The sequence below is a fragment of the Ranitomeya imitator genome, chromosome 1, assembly GCF_032444005.1.
Source record: "Ranitomeya imitator isolate aRanImi1 chromosome 1, aRanImi1.pri, whole genome shotgun sequence".
Taxonomy (NCBI): Eukaryota; Metazoa; Chordata; class Amphibia; order Anura; family Dendrobatidae; genus Ranitomeya; species Ranitomeya imitator.
In genome coordinates, this window is record NC_091282.1 from 305,102,534 (window position 1) to 305,123,604 (window position 21,071).

At 44.0% G+C, this 21,071-nt stretch overlaps 1 protein-coding gene across 2 annotated transcripts in view; it reads right to left on the minus strand.

Moving 5' to 3' along the window:
• LIMK2 (LIM domain kinase 2) overlaps nt 1–21,071 on the minus strand; it is a 63,517-nt gene that overhangs the window by 32,010 nt on the left and 10,436 nt on the right. Inside the window, exons 1-3 of one of the 2 annotated variants that reach the window (XM_069757892.1) lie at nt 6,832–6,863; nt 6,663–6,726; nt 1,553–1,649 (exon numbers count right to left, since the gene is read on the minus strand). In XM_069757892.1, the coding sequence (XP_069613993.1) occupies nt 1,553–1,649; nt 6,663–6,682 (117 nt within the window). In that variant the 5' untranslated portion in view covers nt 6,683–6,726; nt 6,832–6,863. Of the gene's footprint in view, nt 1–1,552; nt 1,650–6,662; nt 6,727–6,831; nt 6,864–21,071 lie in introns of those variants that run through there. The other variant, XM_069757884.1, reaches the window with a different exon arrangement.

The window sequence follows — 21,071 nt, forward strand, 5'->3', positions numbered from 1 at the left end:
TCTTCGGGTCAGTACGATTACAGCGATACCTCATTTATATCATTTTTTTATGTTTTGTCGCTTTTATACAATAAAAACTATTTTATAGAAAAAATAATTATTTTTGCATTGCTTTATTCTGAGGGCTATAACTTTTTTTTTTTCACTGATGATGCTATATGGCGGCTCGTTTTTTGCGGGACAAGATGATGTTTTCGGCAGTATAATGTTTATTTAAATCTGTCTTTTTGATCGCGTGTTATTCCACTTTTTCTTCGGCGGTATGATGATAAAGCATTATTTTTTGCCTCTTTTTTTTTACGGTGTTCACTGAAGGGGTCAACTAGTGGGACAGTTTTATAGGTCGGGTCGTTACGGATGCGGCGATACTAAATATGTGTACTTTTATTGTTTTTTTTTATTTACATAAAGAAATGTATTTATTGTAACAATTTTTGCAATGCACTGTGTCAGATCAGCGATCTGACGTGCACTGCTGGAGGTTTGCAAGCGCTTGCTCTGAGCAGGCCCTTGCAAGCCACGTCCCTGCAGGACCCGGAAGGCCCCCCGCGGCCATCTTGGATCCGGGTCTGCAGGGAGGAGGACGGAGGAGACGCTTGGAGCAACGCGATCACTGCTCCGAGGGTCTCCGGGAAGCACGCAGGGAGCCCCCTCCTTGCCTGATGCTTCCCTATGCCCCCAGAACGCTGCGATCATGTTTGATCATAAGAAAGAACCACTGACACATCCTACTTATCCATGTAAGCTGGCAATGCCAATCTAAAAAAGCCAGCATAAAGTATATAAGGACACTCCTACTACAATAGATCCTACAAAGAACAACGTAGTTGTAGTCCAGAAATATATTTAAAATAGAGTTGTTTTATTTAAATAATCGGGCAAAAAAATAAATAACAAAACAATATATATACGATACAAGTCAAACAGCTATGCAGGCTCAGGTGTGAGGACCAAACCACAACCCTAAATGTAAGCAGGCAGGGGAATGCTGTTCTACCTCAATTGTAGTAGAGTATACATGATGCAAGCAAAGTACTGGGGCAAATATAAGATAGACAGATACCCTCTAGTAGTAGTAATTGCACGTGTCCCAAACCTAAAAGAGGGGTATCAAATACAATCTCGCAAGTGTTGCATGGCCGGAGTGTTCAAATAAAGCATCAAAGAGGGTAGCTTAAATCAGATAGAAACACAGCTTACCCATGAATGTATCTGCTGGATGTGTGGTCCAATGCAGCCACGACGCGGGTTTTGCGTGGGCCCCCCAAGCGGCTGATCGCCCATGACGTACTATCCCGTCGGTGGTCATACGGGCCCACCCCACCTCGACGAGATAGTAAGTCTAATGTCAGAAAGGGATTCCTGGGCTGGATACCCTACTTGAGCACCTATACTGATTATTAGTACAAGTGCCGTGTTGCTTCTTTTTCGTTTAATGTCAGAAAAGGGTTAAGGACCAAATCAAAGCCATTACCCTGTTTACTGAAAAATGAAGTTGCCACAAGATGCATGTGGTGCTGAATTAACAGCGGTTTGGGCTAGCAGGGATTACCATGGCTGGTCCGGTCAGGCTCAGTTTGCAGCTCACACACAGCTCAGGCTGTGACGTCCAGGCCTCTACAGGGGAGAGTACAGTTGGGTCAGGCTTCCTGTAATATTCAAGAAAAACATGCAATGAATAAAGACTCCCTAAGAGACTGCCAACCATTGTTCCATCGCACCATCTAAGATCTGCAGGCGTGAAATTATTTGGCATGAATTATACACCCTCGAGTGTCCATTGTGGAAAGTATTTTATTTTTACTTTCTGTACATGTAATGAACAAAAAAGAAAAATCTAGGTAGACTGCAAGACGTGAGGTCAGTTTTACACTAAAATTGATCTAAACCAATGCAATATTAATGCACATTTACATAGTGTGGAAACACTGGTGAATGTGAGCACTTTTAGCACAATTCCTCTGTAACCTTCTCCATTTTTTGGCAGTGTGGTTAGATTGTGTAATACAGCGGTGTTGACAGACAAGACAGAACAAACGCAGAACGCACCTGCACCTCCCTGGCCATACAGTCAGGAACATTTGTGATGAAATCCTTTTGTGATTTCACAGGATTTCCTTTCACTTATTCTTTGGCACATTAAAGGATAACCACACAACACCAAGCAATATAATCTTTTTTAAATGCTCAGAACATTAGAAAAAAATCCTCACTTAAGCAGTCTGTAGTCCTGATCCTGCTTGTAGGCTCTCTGCAGCTGATCAGATTCCTATTGACTACCAATACAGTGAGAGGAGTGATGAGAAGGGAGGAGGGGGATGCAGCTGCAGTTTGTCTGCAAGTATGAGAGGGGAAGGGAGCAGTTGTGATAGCAGAAGGGACTATAGTTGGTATGATATCTGCTTCATAACTAGCATATTATATACACTACAGATTATGCTAATTATTTCTTACATCATACAAGTATACACACAACAGTTATCAGTATTATATGATTACCATGTCCTGTACTACTGTGGGGGAAATAAGTATTTGATCCCTTGCTGATTTTGTAAGTTTGCCCACTGACAAAGACATGAACAGTCTATAATTTCAAGGGTAGCTTAATTTTAACCTTGAGAGATAGAATATCAAAAATAAAATCCAGAAAATCACATTGTATAAATTATATAAATGTATTTGTCTTTTGCAGTGCGAAATAAGTATTTCATCCCTCTGGAAACAAGACTTAATACTTGGTGGTAAAACCCTTGTTGGCAATCACAGCAGTCAGAAGTTTTTTGTAGTTGATGATGAGGTTTGCGCACATGTCAGGAGGAATTTTGGTGGGATTCATATGTCTGCACACAGAGTGACTGCAGACTTATTTTGGATTAGACAACCCCTCTAATTTAAATAATTTTCTGTATATATATTCACTTATTTAACCCCTTTACCCCCAAGGGTGGTTTGCACGTTAATGACCGGGCCAATTGTTACAATTCTGACCACTGTCCCTTTATGAGGTTATAACTCTGGAACGCTTCAACGGATCCTGGTGATTCTGACACTGTTTTCTCGTGACATATTGTACTTCATGATAGTGGTAAAATTTTTGATATTACCTGCGTTTATTTGTGAAAAAAATGGAAATTTGGTGAAAATTTTGAAAATTTCGCAATTTTCCAACTTTGAATTTTTACGCAATTAAATCACAGAGATATGTCACACAAAATACTTAATAAGTAACATTTCCCACATGTCTACTTTACATCAGCACAATTTTGGAACCAAAATTTTTTTTTGTTAGGGAGTTACTTATAAGGGTTAAAAGTTGACCAGCAATTTCCCATTTTTACAACACCATTTTTTTTTAGGGACCACATCTCATTTGAAGTCATTTTGAGGGGTCTATATGATAGAAAATACCCAAGTGTGACACCATTCTAAAAACTGCACCCCTCAAGGTGCTCAAAACCACATTCAAGAAGTTTATTAACCCTTCAGGTGTTTCACAGGAATTTTTGGAATCTTTAAATAAAAATGAACATTTAACTTTTTTTACAAAAATTTTACTTCAGCTCCAATTTGTTTTATTTTACCAAGGGTAACAGGAGAAAATGGACCCTAAAAGTTATTGTACAATTTGTCCTGAGTACACCGATACCCCATATGTGGGGGTAAACCACTGTTTGGGTGCATGGGAGAGCTCGGAAGGGAAGGAGCGCCGTTTGACTTTTCAATGCAAAATTAACAGGAATTGAGATGGGACGCCATGTTGCATTTGGAGAGCCATTGATGTGCCTAAACATTGAAACCCCCCACAAGTGACTCCATTTTGGAAAGTAGACCCCCTAAGGAACTTATCTAGATGTGTGGTGAGCACTTTGACCCACCAAGGGCTTCACAGAAGTTTATAATGCAGAGCCGTAAAAATAAAACAAAAATTTTTTCCCACAAAAATTATTTTTTAGCCCCCAGTTTTGTATTTTTCCGAGGGTAACAGGAGAAATTGGACCCCAAAAGATGTTGTCCAATTTGTCCTGAGTACACTGATACCGCATATGTGGGGGAAAACCACCATTTGGGCACATGGGAGGGCTCGGAAGGGAAGAAGCGCCATTTGGAATGCAGACTTAGATGGAATGGTCTGCAGGCGTCACATTGCGTTTGCAGAGCCCCTAATGTACCTAAACAGTAGAAACCCCCCACAAGTGACCCCATATTGGAAACTAGACCCCCCAAGGAACTTATCTAGATGTGTTGTGAGAACTTTGAGCCCCCAAATGTTTCAGTACAGTTTATAATGCAGAGCCGTGAAAATAAAAAATCCTTTTTTTTCCCCACAAAAATTATTTTTTAGCCCCCAGTTTTGTATTTTCCCAAAGGTAACAGGAGAAATTGGACCCCAAAAGATGTTGTCCAATTTGTCCTGAGTACGCTGATACCCCATATGTTGGGGTAAACCCCTGTTTGGGCACACGGGAGAGCTCGGAAGGGAAGGAGCACTGTTTTACTTTTTCAACGCAGAATTGGCTGGCATTGAGATCGGACGCCATGTTGCGTTTGGAGAGCCCCTGATGTGCCTAAACACATTATAACTGAAACCCTAATCCAAATACACTCCTAACCCTAATCCCAACGGTAACCCTAACCACACCTCTAACCCAGACACACCCATAACCCTAATCCCAACCCTATTCCCAACCGTAAATGTAATCCAAACCCTAACCGTAACTTTAGCCCCAACCCTAACTGTAGCCTTAACCCTAGCCCCACAACCCTAACCCTAGCCCTAATGGGAAAAAGGAAATAAATACATTTTTTTTAATTTTTTAATTTTCCCTAACTAAGGGGGTGATGAATGGGGGTTTGATTTACCATTTATAGTGGGGGGTTTTAGCGGATTTTTATGATTGGCAGCTGTCACACACTGAAAGACGCTTTTTATTGCAAAAAATATTTTTTGCGTTACCACATTTTGAGAGCTATAATTTTTCCATATTTGAGTCCACAGAGTCATGTGAGGTCTTGTTTTTTGCAGGACGAGTTGACGTTTTTATTGGTGACATATTCGGGCACGTGACATTTTTTGATCGCTTTTTATTCTGATTTTTGTGAGGCAGAATGACCAAAAACCAGCTATTCATGAATTTCTTTTGGGGGAGGCGTTTATACCGTTCCACGTTTAGTAAAATTGATAAAGCAGTTTTATTCTTCGGGTCAGTACGATTACAGCGACACCTCATTTATATCATTTTTTTATGTTTTGGCGCTTTTATACAATAAAAACTATTTTATAGAAAAAAGAATTATGTTTGCATCGCTTTATTCTAGGGACTATAACTTTTTTTATTTTTTGCTGATGATGCTGTATGGCGGCTCGTTTTTTGCGGGACAAGATGACGTTTTCAGCGGTACCATGTTTATTTATATCTGTCTTTTTGATTGCGTGTTATTCCACTTTTTGTTCGGCAGTATGATAAAGCTTTGTTTTTTGCCTCTTTTTTCTTACGGTGTGTACTGAAGGGGTTAACTAGTGGGACAGTTTCATAGGTTGGGTCGTTACGGACACGGCGATACTAAATATGTGTACTTTTATTGTTTGTTTTTTTTATTTAGATAAAGAAATGTATTTATGGGAATAATATATATATATATATATTTTTTTTTTACACATGTGGAAATTTTTTTTTAACTTTTATACTTTGTCCCAAGGGGGGACATCACAGATCGCTGATCTGACAGTTTGCACAGCACTCTTGTCAGATCAGCGATCTGACTTACAGTGCTGCAGGCTTACCAAGCGCCTGCTGAGCAGGCACTTGGTAAGCCACCTCCCTCCCTGCAGGACCCGGATGCCGCGGCCATTTTGGATCCGGGGCTGCTGCAGGAAGGAAGGTAAGAGACCCTCGCAGCAACGCGATCACATCGCGTTGCTGCAGGGGTCTCAGGGAAGCCCGCAGGGAGCCCCCTCCCTGCGCGACGCTTCCCTGTACCGCCGGCACACCGCGATCATGTTTGATCGCGGTGTGCCGGGGGTTAATGTGCCGGGGGCGGTCCGTGACCGCTCCTGGCACATAGTGCCGGATGTCAGCTGCGAAGGCAGCTGACACCCGGCCGCGATCGGCCGCGCTCCCCCCGTGAGCGCGGCCGATCGCGCTGGACGTACTATTCAGTCCTTGGGAATTCAGGCCCACCCCACATGGACGGAATAGTACGTCCAATGACAGAAAGGGGTTAATGCTAAGTATTTGCTTATTGTTTTTATCCTAGGTTTTGTCTGTTAATGGCCACAGTGTTAATGTGCACCTACACTTATGCCAACAGGCCCATTTCTTTGGTTGTGCTTTAGTTTCTTATACTCTGTACATATAGGGGAGTGTCTCTCTGTTTTTGGCCTGTGTCTACATAGCTTTCCATAGGCAGGTGCAAAACAGTCAGGCCTGGGTCCTGCCCTGCCCCGACTTATGGATCATAAAGACATGAAATACTAAGACAGGATAGGATAGTCCCGATGGGTACACCTGCTTTCATGCTTTTTTGATCCAAATAATGTCAACTAAGCACCCTATGTTAGTTACATGTACTATTACTATTTACTCACTGTAGAGTATTTGCTCATTGTTGTTAACCTATTATTATTATTATTGTTTTCATTTTTTGCACAGCAAAACACTTACTGTGATACACTTTCCTCCATTTGGGCATCCTGGGAGTTTCTACTGTTATCTCCAAGTCTTCTCTCTGCAAGTGAAAGCACAAATTGATTTAGGTGTCTCAATATTGAAGGAATTTGTAGATAAACAAGTTGTTCTTGTGCGGCATACAGGGAAATAAAGGGAGAAATACCTCTTGTATTGATGTTCCATCTCTGAATACAACCCCTGGCAAAAATGATGGAATCACTGGCCTTGGAGGATGTTCATTCAGTTGTTTAATTTTGTGGAAAAAAAAAGCAGATCATAGACATGGCACAAAACTAAAGTCATTTCAAATGCCAACTTTCTGGCTTTAACAAACACTAAAAGAAATCAAGAACAAAAAATGTTCTAGTCAATAATGGTTATTTTTTTTAACAGAGCATAGGGAAAAATTATGGAATCACTCAATTTTGAGGAAAAAATAATGCAATCATGAAAAAACAAACAAAAACACACTCCGAAACATCACTAGTATTTTGGTGCACCGCCTCTGGCTTTTATAACAGCTTGCAGTCTGAGGCATGGACTTAATGAGTGTCAAACAGTACTCTTCATCAATCTGGCTACAACCTTCTGATTGCTGTTGCCAGATCAGCTTTGCAGGTTGGAGCCTTGTCATGGACCATTTTCTTCAATTTCCACCAAAGATTTTCAATTGGATTGAGATCCGGACTATTTGCAGGCCATGACACTGACCTTGTGTCTTTTTTCAAGGAATGTTTTCAGTTTTTGCTCTATGGCAAGATGCATTATCATCTTGAAAAATATAGTTCTTACCGATAACGGTATTTCTCTGAGCCCATGACGGCACCACGGAGAGAGGGGATCCGCCCACCAAGGACAGGAAACCTACGGATAAAAAGGCGGTACCACTCTCCTGCATCAGTTTGTTTACATAGATAACGATGGGAGACTACTAAGACATTTGTAAAATTTTTAACTGTTTAGCATAACAAGATACCGCGTGACTTTAAACTATAAAAGGACTATGGCACTATTTCAATGTGTGCACCCATAAGTGAAGGGAGGGAATGTACGGGTGCCGTCATGGGCTCAGAGAAATACAGTTATCGGTAAGAACTATATTTTTCTCTGATCGCCCATGACGGCACCACGGAGAGAATTGCATAGATAGTACATTCAGGGAGGGACCACCGCCTCCAGAACCCTTTTACCAAAAGTAAGGTCTGAAGAGGAGATTAGGTCCAATCTATAGTGCCTATAGAATGTGGATGGTGAGGACCAGGTAGCAGCTCTACATATCTGGTCTATGGAAGCTCCGGCCTTCTCCGCCCAGGAAGTTGCTACTGCCCTCGTTGAGTGAGCCTTAACCTCCCCGGGAACGGATATCCCACTTGCTGAATATGATAGACTGATGGCGTCTGTGATCCATCTTGCTATGGTGGCTTTAGATGCTTTTTTCCCCTTCCGGGGACCCTGGAAACACACAAACAGAGAGGAATCCTCCCTACTCTCTCTAGTGACTTCTAGGTAGTGTAAGAGACATCTTCTTACATCTAGTGTATGTAGTGTTTGTTCCTCCTTGTTCTTAGGGTTAGGGCAGAAGGAGGGGAGAGATATCTCTTGAGACCTGTGAAATTTTGAAGCCGCTTTCGGGAGATATGCTGGGTCTGTTTTTAGGACAACCCTGTCCTCTAGAAATTGTGTGTGAGGAGGGTTGGCTGAAAGAGCCTGTAAGTCGCTGACCCTACGGGCAGAAGTGAGGGCGACTAATAGAGCTGTTTTGAGGGATAGCGTTTTTATTGTAGATTCATGTAATGGTTCGAATGGAGGACTGGTCAGGGCTTTAAGGACCAAGTTTAAGTCCCATTGAGGAACCACTTTTACTGGCAGAGGCCTTGATCTTCCTGCTGCCCTAATGAATCTAGAGACCCACCTATTTGAAGCAAGGTCAAAATTAAATAGGGCTCCTAATGCTGCCACGTGAACTTTTAGGGTACTGGTGGCTAAACCCATATCCAACCCGTTTTGTAGGAACTCTAATATGGAATTGATGGGAATCTCTTTCCCTATTTTTGCACCTGAAAAGGACAGAAACTTTTTCCATATTTTGCCGTACTGTTTTGTTGTAACCGGCTTCCTACCTTTTAACAGAGTTGAGATTAACCTCGAAGAAAACCCTCTGCTTTCTAATATTTTCCTCTCAAGAGCCAGGCTGTCAAGTGCAAGTTCTTTACTTGTGGATGACAGATTGGGCCCTGTGACAACAGATCCTGGAGGTCTGGTAATACCCAAGGGTCGGATATTGACATTTTCCTCATCCATGAGAACCAAGGTCTCTTCGGCCAGAACGGGGCAATAAGAATGACCAGCGCCCCGTCCTCCCGAATCTTCCTCAGCACTGCTGGAATCAGAATGAGGGGAGGAAAGGCATAGACCAGATGGTGACCCCAAGGAATCAGGAACGCGTCCACAGCTACCGGGTTCCCCAGGGGAGATAGGGAGCAAAAGAAGGCTACTTTTTTGTTTAAATGGCTCGCGAAGAGATCTATTTTGGGAACACCCCATTTTTGTGTGATCTGGGTAAATATCTCTGGATTTAGTTCCCATTCCCCCTGTTTTAGGCTGGATCGACTGAGGAAGTCTGCCTTGTAATTGTCTACCCCCTTTATGTGTAGGCTTGTCAGGGATAGAAAGTTGCTCTCGGCTAATTGAAGGATCGAGTTGGTCACTTCCATTAGGCTTTTGGAACGGGTACCCCCCTGATGGTTTATGTAGGACACTACCACCCGATTGTCCGACATCACCCTTACATGGTGAGATTGAAGGACCCCCGAGAATTCCTGAAGGGCAAATTTTACAGCCAGGAGTTCCTTCATATTGGAGGAATTGTTTGCAAGGGAAGGAGACCAAATGCCCTGAGCTACCAAGTCGCCCAGATGAGCTCCCCACCCTGAGGGGCTTGCGTCCGTGGTTAGGACCTTTGATATCGGGATTACCCATGGGACTCCCTAGGAAAGATTTTCCTGCAATGTCCACCAAATCAGAGAGTGATTGGTGCGAGGAGATAATGTTAACCGCCCGTCTAAATGCTCTCCTAGGAGGATTTGCTCTGAAAGTAGCTGCCATTGGAGATCTCTTGAGTGTAGTTGGGCCCACTGGACCGCAGGAATGCAAGTGGTCATAGAGCCTAACAGGGACATGCCCTGACGGAGAGTTATAGAGGGGAGAGATTGTACTCTTAACGTTAAGCTCATTATCTTTTGTATTTTGCTCTCTGGGAGCCGGCATTCCATTTTCCTGGAGTCTAGAGTGAGACCTAGGTACTCCTGAACCTGAGAAGGCACCAATCTGGATTTCTCTAGGTTTATTAGCCAGCCCAGGTCTTTTAGAGAATGAATCACTAAATCTAGCTGATTCTTGCAATGTTGCGGGGAGGAGCCTATCACCAGAAAATCGTCCAGATATGGTACGATCAGGGTGTTTTCTTCCCTGAGGTGAGCCATTACCTCCGCGACCAGCTTTGTAAAGACCCTTGGAGCTATTGCTAGGCCAAATGGTAGGGCTGTGAACTGGAAGTGGCTTAGGACTCCCTTGATGTGGATTGCCATTCTGAGGAATCTTTGGTGATCCTTGTGTATTGGGACGTGATAATATGCGTCCTTCAGGTCCAGGACCACCATGAAGCATTGAGGAAACAGCATTTTGATTGATGATTTTATCGTTTCCATCTTGAATGCCTGAACCTCTAGGTAATTGTTTAGGTTCCTCAAATTGATAATAGTCCTGAAGGAACCGTCCGGTTTCTTTCTCAGGAACAGAGGGGAATAGTACCCTTGCCCTCTTTCTTGAGGGGGAACTTCCAGGAGTACTCCTTTTTTTACTAACCCCACAATCTCGTTCTCTAGTGTTAACTGCTCTTCTGCCGAGGATCTTGTAGATGTTATCCTGAAAGAGGGACGAGGGTACCTCTTGAATGTTAATCTCAGTCCTGATTTTATGATGTTTAAGATCCATTGACTGGAGGTAATCTTTTCCCAGGCTGGGAGAAAGAGAGATAATCTCCCTCCCACCTGGGGCGAACCTTCATTGTGGAGGTTTCTTGCTGTCATTGAGGTTTTTGTTGAAGATAAACCCTTTATTCTTGTTCTTCTTATCTTCCCACTTCCCCTGGCCTCTCCCTGGGTTCTTACGGAAAAACCTCTTGTTCCGAAAGGGCTTCCTATAAGAGGGGAGACCCAGAGAGGGGAAGGACTTTTTCTTGTCCCCTGCTTTCTCCAGGATGTCATCTAGAGTCGACCCGAACAGAAACTCTCCTTCGCAAGGGATGGTACACAGTTTCGTTTTCGTCTGCAGGTCACCTGGCCAATTCTTAAGCCAGAGGGCGCGCCTAGCCGCATTAGCAAACACTGCTGCTCTGGCGGACAGCCTGATGGAGTCGGCCGAGGTGTCAGCTAGGAAAGCCGCGGCCCCTCTCATTACGGGTAATGTGTTCAGAATTGAGTCCCGGGAAGTTTTCCCCTTTAATTGACTCTCTAGTTGGTTCAGCCAGATCATCAGCGAGCGTGAAGTGCATGCTGCTGCAACTGCCGGCTTCAAGCCTCCTCCTGCTGCCTCCCAGGACCCCTTGAGAAAGGCATCTGCCTTCTTGTCCATGGGGTCTTTTAGAACCCCCATGTCCTCAAACGGGAGGGCGAATTTCTTTGAGGCTTTAGCAATTGCTACATCTAATTTGGGGGCCTTCTCCCAAAAGGAGCACGATTCCTCCTCAAAGGGGTATTTCCTTTTTGGCGTTAAGAGAGTCTTCCTCATGGGCTTCTTCCATTCCTTCTTAATCAAGGCCGCGATTGCTTCATTAAGCGGAAAAGCTCTTCTCTTTTTCTGTTCTAGGCCCCCGAACATGATGTCTTGTACTGTTTTTTTAGGATGGGAGTCTACCAACCCCATGGTACTTCTCACCGCATTTATGAGGCCATCAGTATCCTCTAGAGGGAAACAGTTATGTCCCCCTGAGGAAGAAGTAGATGATGCAGATGAATCGGAGGAGACTGATGACATTGAACTCTCACTATCACTTTCGGATTTTGAGACTGGAGATGGGGACCTGTGTTTGGTCTTTCTCCTTTTTTTTCCACTTTTTAGTGACCTAAAGGTGTCCTCTACTTGCTCCTTAATTAGGCTTTTAAGATCTGTTGCAAACCCTGAAAGGTTTTCAGATACAGTCTGCTGAATGCAAGTATTGCATAGTCTCTTATCCCATGTAGGTGGAAGATCCTCTCTACAGATGGCGCAACTTTTGTGCTTAGTTTTAGCTACAGTTTTCCTCCCCTAAAAAGAGACAAATAACACTCTTACTGTCTCTGACATTCACGAAGATCCACTTACCACCTCCAGGACCCATAAATACCGGTTGGGGGTTCTCTGCCTCTGGCTTTCTCCCCGACGCCGTACTGGACTCCTTACTGTGTTGAGACCTTTGGCGTTCCTTGCTGGTGTCCTGGTGCCCTTTCTGCTGTCGCCTTTTTTGCTGCTGCTGCTGCTGTGGCGATGCTGCAGGTGGAGGTGATTCGGGCAAAGGTGATGCCGGGTCGCTCATACTGCTGCTGGTCTGCGGATGCTGCCTCGAGCTTGGCTTAGCTGGCGCTCCTATTCTCTTGAGGCTCCTGCTTATTACTGCAGAGCCACTGGGAGGATATGGATTCTGCTATTTGAATCCTCACGCCGCCCCCCGCACCTGCGCAGTAGCGACCGCCAAACGCCGGCGCCTGCGCATTAATCTTATATGGTGCCAAGAACGCTCTAACAGCCGACCCACCGGCGCCTGCGCAGACCGCGCCAAGCGCCCGGCCGGAAGACACGCCGGCGCCTGCGCAAAGCGCACCAAGCGCCCGGCCGGAAGGCCCGCCAGCCAGGGGAAACACGCCTGCGCCTGCATGAAGCGCCCGGCGCATACCGGCGCACTAGCGCACCGCGAGACCAGCCTAGATCCCGGCATGCGTCGAACGGGAAGCAGAATGGCGCTGCTGACCGGCGCCCCCGGTCCTATGCAGACCCTGTAGCGCTTTCTCTGCACGCCCGGTGGCGGTGCAGCGTGCAGACTTACGCTTGTTTTAGGGAGGGTCGCGCTGCACCTCCCGCAACCACAGAGGGACCCCCCTGGATGTTGCCGCTGCTGCATCTTACCTGGGGAGGTGACCGCGAACTCCTTGTCACCTCCCCCGCACACCCTGTCGGCTCACTGGCTCCCAGCGGTGGTGCTTCGGGTCACCACCCTAGCCGAGGCAGAGGGACCCCAGCTGCCTGAATCGGACTGGTTGGCCCCGGAATTCCAACGACGACTGGTAAGTCCGTAGGTCTCCCATCAAGGACAGGAAACCAACTGATGCAGGAGAGTGGTACCGCCTTTTTATCCGTAGGTTTCCTGTCCTTGGTGGGCGGATCCCCTCTCTCCGTGGTGCCGTCATGGGCGATCAGAGAAAAATGATTTAATCATCCCCAAACATCCTTTCAATTGATGGGATAAGAAAAGTGTCCAGGATATCAACATAAACTTGTGCATTTATTGAAGATGTAATGACAGCCATCTCCCCAGTGCCTTTCCCTGACATGCAGCCCCATATCATCAATGACTGTGGAAATTTGCATGTTCTCTTCAGGCAGTCATCTTTATAAATCTCATTGGAACGGCACCAAACAAAAGTTCCAGCATCATCACCTTACCCAATGCAGATTCGCGATTCATCACTGAATATGACTTTCATCCAGTCATCCACAGTCCACGATTGCTTTTCCTTAGCCCATTGTAACCTTGTTTTTTTCTGTTTAGGTGTTATTGATGGCTTTCATTTAGCTTTTCTGTATGTAAATCCCATTTCCTTTAGGCGGTTTCTTACAGTTCGGTCACAGACGTTGACTCCAGTTTCCACCCATTCGTTCCTCATTTGTTTTGTTGTGCATTTCCTGTTTTAGAGACATATTGCTTTAAGTTTCCAGTCTTGATGCTTTGATGTCTTCCTTGGTCTACCAGTATGTTTGCCTTTAACAACCTTCCCATGTTTGTATTTGGTCCAGATTTTAGACACAGCTGACTGTGAACAACCAACATCTTTTGCAACATTGCGTGATGATTTACCCTCTTAAGAGTTTGATAATACTCTCCTTTGTTTCAACTGACATCTCTCGTGTTGGAGCCATGATTCATGTCAGTCCACTTGGCGCAACAGCTCTCCAAGGTGTGATCACTCCTTTATAGATGCAGACTAACGAGCAGATCTAATTTGGTGCAGGTGTTACTTTTGGGTATGAAAATTTACAGGGTGATTCCATAATTATTTCCTCAGAATTGAGTGATTCCATAATTTTCCCCCAATACTTGGTTAAAAAAAGTAACCATTACTGACTACCACATTTTTTGTTCTTGATTTCTTTTAGTGTTTTTTAAAGCCAGAAAGTTGCCATTTGAAATGACTTTAGTTCTGTACCATGTCTGTGATCTGCTTTTTTTTTCTACAAAATTAAACAACTGAATGAACATCCACCAAGGCCGATGATTCCATAATTTTTGCCAGGGGTTGTAGATCACAAGTGTCTGTATAAAGCAATAGCCCTTTATATACCAATCTTCTATAAGGGCTCATTCACGTGTTAATTTTTCACAGACAGAAATCATACCCATTTATAGTCTATGGGGCGGTTCACGTCTGGTATTTTTGGAGACATTTCTGACTTTGATCTGAGTCACCGATCAAACTTGGCATTGCAAGCCCATGGATCTGTGAAAAAAAAAATGGGACAGCACTCAAACGCCATTTGTGTGCAATCCGTGTACGGTCCGATGTTCATGTTTGATAAGAGATGCTTGAGAATACTTCTCATACAAAAAAAAAAGTTGATAAAACTGACGGTAAAAATTGACTGACCAAACTGATGGAAATCTGATAAAAATTGATCTGTTTTTTAGGGTACGTGAAAAATCACTGACATCCGAATGAGGCCTAAAGCTGTAAGGATAGGAGGATTTCATTATTGATAACTTTAGGTTGTGAGGATCCAATTGTATGCACATTTTATTTGCTGCTGAAGAAGATAACTGACAAGGTTTCATGACTAATGTTAAAAAGGTTCTGGTCAGATAAAGGCAGCTGTTTTTACACGAATTTTTGAAGCAGGTTCTCCATTATTTAATGTTTGTTTAAAAAAAAAAAAAAAAAAAGCTTAACGCCTTAACCCCCGGAGCTTTTTCGTTTTTTCATTTTCGTTTTTCGCTCCCCTTCTTCTCAAGAGCCATAACTTTTTTATTTTCCCATCGATATGGCCATTTGAGGGCTTATTTTTTGTGGGACGAGTTGTACTTTTGAACAATACCATTGGTTTTACCATGTGGTGTAACAGAAAACGGGAAAAAAGTTCCAAGTGTGATGAAATTGCAAAAAAAGTGCAATCCCACACTAGCTTTTTATTTTTTGTTTGGCTTTCTTGCTAGGTTCACTAAATTCTAAAGCTGACCAGCCGTTATGATTCTCCAGGTCATTACGAGTTCATAGACACCTAACATGTCTAGGTTATTTTTTATCTAACTGGTGAAAAAAAAATCCAAACTTTGCTAAAAAAAAAAAAAAAAAAATCGCGCAATTTTCCGATATCATAGGGTCTCCATTTTTCGTGATCTGGGGTTGGGTGAGGGCTTATTTTTGATGTGCCGAGCTGACGTTTTTAATGATACCACTTTTGTGCACATACTTTTTTTGATCGCCCATTATCGCATTTTAATGCAATGTCGCGGCGACCAAAAAAACGTAATTTTGTAGTTTTGATTATTTTTTTCTCGCTACGCCATTTAGCGATCATGTTAATCCTTTTTTTTTATTATTGATAGATCGGGCGATTCTGAACGCGGCGATACCAAATATGTGTAGGTTTGATTTTTTTATTATTTTATTCTGTGCGGAAAAAAAGGCTGCAGATCTGCAGGAAATCTGCAACGTGTGCGCATAGCCTTAAAAGGGAACCTGTCACCCCCAAAATCGAGGGTGAGCTAAGCCCACCGCCATCAGGGGCTTATCTACAGCATTCTGTAATGCTGTAGATAAGCACCGATGTATCCTGAAAGATGAGAATAAGATGTTAGATTATACTCACCCAGAGGCTGATCATCTGGCCTCCCACTTTACAGAGAAAATAGAAAATACTCGTCAGGAAATCCGCTCCCAGCCACCAAGTGATGTGACTCCCATCCCTCCCTGCATCTCCTCTGGCTCACTCTTCACATTTGACCCAGTCACAGAAGACGTCGTCTCCAGGCTCCTAACTTCTTTTTGTCCTACTACATGCACTACTGACCCCATTCTTTCACACCTACTCCAGTCTCTTTCTCCAGTCGTCACTACTCACCTAATTAAAATCTTCAATCTCTCCCTCTCTTCTGGTATTTTCCCCTTTTCCTTCAAACACTATCATTACGCCATTATTAAAAAAAAAACCTCTCTCGACCCATCCTGCAAAAATAAATACAGATCAGTCTCCAATCTCCCCTTCATCTCTAAACTGTTGGAATGCTTGGTCTATTCCCACCTTATCCGTTACCTTTCCACTCATTCTCTCCTAGATCCATCACAGTCCGGCTTCTGTCCCCTACATTCTACAGAAACTGCACTCAAAGTGACCAACGACTTTCTGACAGCAAAACGTAATGGTAACTACTCTCTGCAGCTTTCGACACTGTTACCACCACCTCCTACTCTCTATGCTCCAATCAATAGGCATAAAGGACACTGCCCTGTCCTGGTTCTCTTCCTATCTTGTTAAACCGCTCCTTCAGTGTATCATTCGCTGGCTCCACATCTTCTGCTCTTCCTCTATTAGGCTGGGATCACACATGAGCGAGATACGTCCGAGTCTCTCATGGTAATCCCCGGCCCTGCCGCCTGCACTCCGGAGCGGAGCGTGCAGCCACATAGCAATACATGGAGCTGCACGCTCCACTCCGGAGTGCAGGCGGCAGGGCCAGGGATTACCATGAGAGACTCGGACGTATCTCGCTCATGTGTGATCCCAGCCTTAGGGTTCCTCAGGGCTCAGTCCTTGGCCCCCCCTTCTCTTCTCTCTCTAGACGGCCCCATTTGGACAGACCATCAGCAAATTTGGCTTTCAGTACCATTTTTATGCTGATGACACACAACTATACACGTCATCCCCTGACCTTACGCCGCTGTACTACAGAACACCAGTGACTGTCTGTCCGCAGTTTTTTAATGTTCGCTCTCTATCTGAAACTCAACCTTTCCAAAACTGAACAACTTCTGCTCCCACCGTCTACTCACCTCCCTCTCCATGCATGGCACCACAATTATGCCTAGGGAGAAGGTGCACTGTCTAGGTGTTATGTTTTACACCAATCTTTCCTTCACCTCCTATATACAATCTCTTTCTCGCTCTTGCCGCTTGCACCTGAAGTACATCTCAAGAATTCACCCCTTTCTCACCATGGAAACAACAAAACCCCTCACTGTTGCCCTGATTCACTCCCACCTTGACTACTGTAATTCTCTATTAATTGGCCTCCCCCCTCACTCGACTTTCCTCCCTCCAGTCCATCCTTAAGGCTATGTGCACACGTTCAGGATTTTTCACGTTTTTTTCGGCGGTTTTCCGCTGCAAAAACGCTTACATTAAGCATCACATCATTTTTAATGCATTCTGCAATTTTTGTGCCCATGCTGCGTTTTTCCCCCCGAAAAAACGCATCGTGTAAAAAAAAAAAAATGTAGCATGTTCATTAATTTTGCGGATTTTTTGTGGTTTTGCCGCTATATTATTGCATTGGGAAGCTCCGGAAAAAAAAACGCAAAAAAAAAAATCAAAAAAAAAAAAAAGAGCAAAAAACGTGAGAAAACGAGAAAAAACGCGAGCGGATTTCCTGCGCAGGGAGTCCGGTTTTGCTCAGGAAAATTCTGCAGACATTCCTGAACGTGTGCACATAGCCTTAGGCAGCAGCCAGGGTCATCAATCTGGCTGATCGTTACTCGGACGCCTCCGCTCTGTGCCAGTCATTACACTGGCTGCCCATACATTATAGGATCCAATTCAAACTGCTTGTTCTCACCCACACAGCTCTCCACAGTGCGGCACCCCCCTACATCTCCTCCCTCATATCTGTATACCAGCCTACCCGCTCATAATGCTCCACAAGCGACTATCGATTAACATCCGCACTAATCCATACCTCCCACTCCAGGGTCCAAGACTTCTCCCGAGCTGCACCTATTGTTCGGAATGCTCTACCCCAAGAAATTAGGACTAACCACAACTTACAGTTTTATGTGCTCCCTAAAAACACATCTGTTTAGGGAGGCTTATCACGTTACTTAATCAAAGTCCTTTTAGATGTAGCCCATTCATTACTTATCTGATCATAATCCTCATCAATCTTCACCGCACCCAAAAGCACCACAAATACTGACTGGCGACCAGCTCATGCAGCCTTTATCTATCCCCATTCCCTCAAGATGGTTGGACCATCACTGTAAATACACAGCTGTCCTTTGTGTCTCCCCCACCTCATTGTAGATAGTAAGCTCTGACGAGCAGGGTCGTCATTATCTTTGCTTTAATTATTGTATTGTCTTTAATGTTGTTACTTATGACTGTTGTGTATGAACTGCTGAATTGTAAAACGCTGCAGAATATGTTGGTGCTATATAAAGATTATTATTATTGGTGCAGAAAATAATTTGCAGCTTGTCAATTCTCTGTCCGTTTTTTGCCCTGCATTTTTCACCACTGACTTCAGATCGGGCAAAACCATGCATTTTTGCAGCTGCGTTTTTCCTGCCAAGAGATGCAAAAAATGGTGCAGAAATTTAATTCAACGTGTGCATATACCCTAAAAATGTTGTCACTTCTCTTTCATACACCATTGTTGCTATTACATGTCCCAGCATCTCCAGGAGGAATGGGGCTTGGCTCTGTTCACACTTATCCAATGACATTGTTTTTATAACTCGGTTCTGGCAGGGTCTTTAGCTGTTTGAGAGGAAATGCAGCATTACAAAAAATTCCAAATTGCCCTGAGGCCAAAAATTACCCTTTTACTTTTATGTTCTATATGTAAACTTTTATTATTTACTATTAAAAAAGCAACATTTCCTTCCGCTTATAAAACTTTTTTTTTCTGTCTACAGGATATCACGGCTATCTACTATATAGATGTCCAACGGTCACTTCCGTCTGTCTGTCTTTCTGTCATGGATATTCATTGGTCGCGGCCTCTGTGTCAAGGAAATCCAAGTCGCTGATTGGTCGTGGGCGTTTTGCCACGACCAATCAGCGACGGGCACAGTCACACCGGCCGCTCCTCCCTCCCCGCAGTCAGCCCTCACACAGGGTTAATGCCAGCGTTAATGGACCGCGGTGTAACGCACTCCATTAACGCAGCTATTAACTCTGTGTGACCAACTTTTTACTATTGATGCTGCGTATGTTAATGTTACAAATAATAATAGTTATTCTCACCCTCTGACGTCGCGCCCTGTCCTCGGCAGTGCAAGTGGCAGGTTCCGGTGCCAAGGATGCTATGCGAGAAGGACCTGCCATGACGTCACGGTCATGTAACCGCGACGTCATCACAGGTCCTGCGCTCATACCAACCCTGGGACCGGAAGCTGCTGCGTGCACCGCACACAGGCGCCAGGACTACAAGGGGCCTTCGGAAGGTGAGTATGTGTTTATTTTTTTATTTTAAGTCTTTTTTAACCTGTTACATATGTGACTGGGCAATACACTACGTGGGCTGGGCAATACACTACGTGGGCTGGGCAATACACTACGTGGGCTGGGCAATACACTACGTGGGCTGGGCAATACACTACGTGGGCTGGGCAATATACTACGTGGCTGGGCAATATACTACGTGGCTGGGCAATATACTACGTGGCTGGGCAATATACTACGTGCCTGGGCAATATACTACGTCACTGGGCAATATACTACGTGGCTGGGCAATATACTATGTGGCCAGGCAATATACTACGTGACCGGGCAATATACTACGTGCCTGGGCAATATACTACGTGGATATGCAAATTCTAGAATATCCGATGCGGTAGAATTGGGCCACCATCTAGTGTTGACATAAGAGCTGACCACACTTTGATTACAAGCTATTGTCAGGGCTAAACCGGCACGAATAACCGCTAGCCGGTATCATCAGCGGTGTGCTGACAATTGAATTACATGTTACAGGGAAAGGAACTATTCGTTTTTTTATATATTTTTTGCAGGTGGAAGGTAACAGTCTATTACTGAATGTTTTATTACAACAATGCGGAAAAATAGGGATAAACGGGCAATAGAGATTTTTCGTTTCTAAAAAAAAAAAAGGCATAAAAAATTGTTTTTTTTAAAGAACAACAAGCCCCCTCAGCAAAAATTAGCCGGCAGCGTTAATGGCAGGTAGGTGAAGGCACCGTCACTGGCTATTATCATATACAAGTACTCTGTGTATACAAAAGGACATATAAACTGGTGGTAGTAGAGAAGGTTTTCAATGTGATTTACCCCATAGCGGCTACCCCCTACCGTACTCAATTTATGTAAATCAGGGTGCTTTTCCACAGGAACGTTCCCACTGAAAAATGTCTTCCAGTGCGTGAGAATAAGATTTGCTAAAGACGAATTCACAAAGTCAGATTTTTGGTAAGGAAAGTACACACAGGTAATTGCCAGTGTATGCAAGCAATGAGGATGTACCCAAACCTGCTTCCACTATCGCTTTATGTAAATTTAATAGAAAAAGCAAAGCTTTCATATACTGTCATAAGCTATGTGCAAGGCCAGAGTGTTGGCAGGAAAAAAATGAATTTTTCATGCATTTTTTTTCTAGTGCGTTTTCTCCCCATTCTTTTACATAGGTGAAAACTGACGAAAGAATTGAAATACTGTAGATTCAAAGTGAATCTGACCGCTGATACACACAGCCCAATCCACTGCAGCATGTATCCGGCACCGGTGGTATCATCTCGCCCAGGCATGGTTAATTCTGAAACACGGCAACGTTTCAGAGAAAAGCATACTCTAATAGCTGCTCTTTATTGACCTGTTTCTGCCTACGTGCGCGTATAGGCAGAGACCTGTCAGTCACCGGCAGCGGGTGGGGAGAAGACACCAGGGTCTTCCTGTCCAACTAGTCTACAGCGCTGTCTCAGCTGTTAAAGTAAGTTTTTCTCTGAAATGCCACAAATTGAGCAGCAGCTGACAGGTCCTTTAAACAAACAAAAAAAAGATGTGTGAACAAGCCCATACACTTAAGGTACCATTACACTAAACGATTTACCAACGATCACGACCAGCGATACGACCTGGCCGTGATGGTAAATCGTTGTGTGGTCGCTGGGGAACTGTCACACAGACAGCTCTCTCCAGCGACCAACG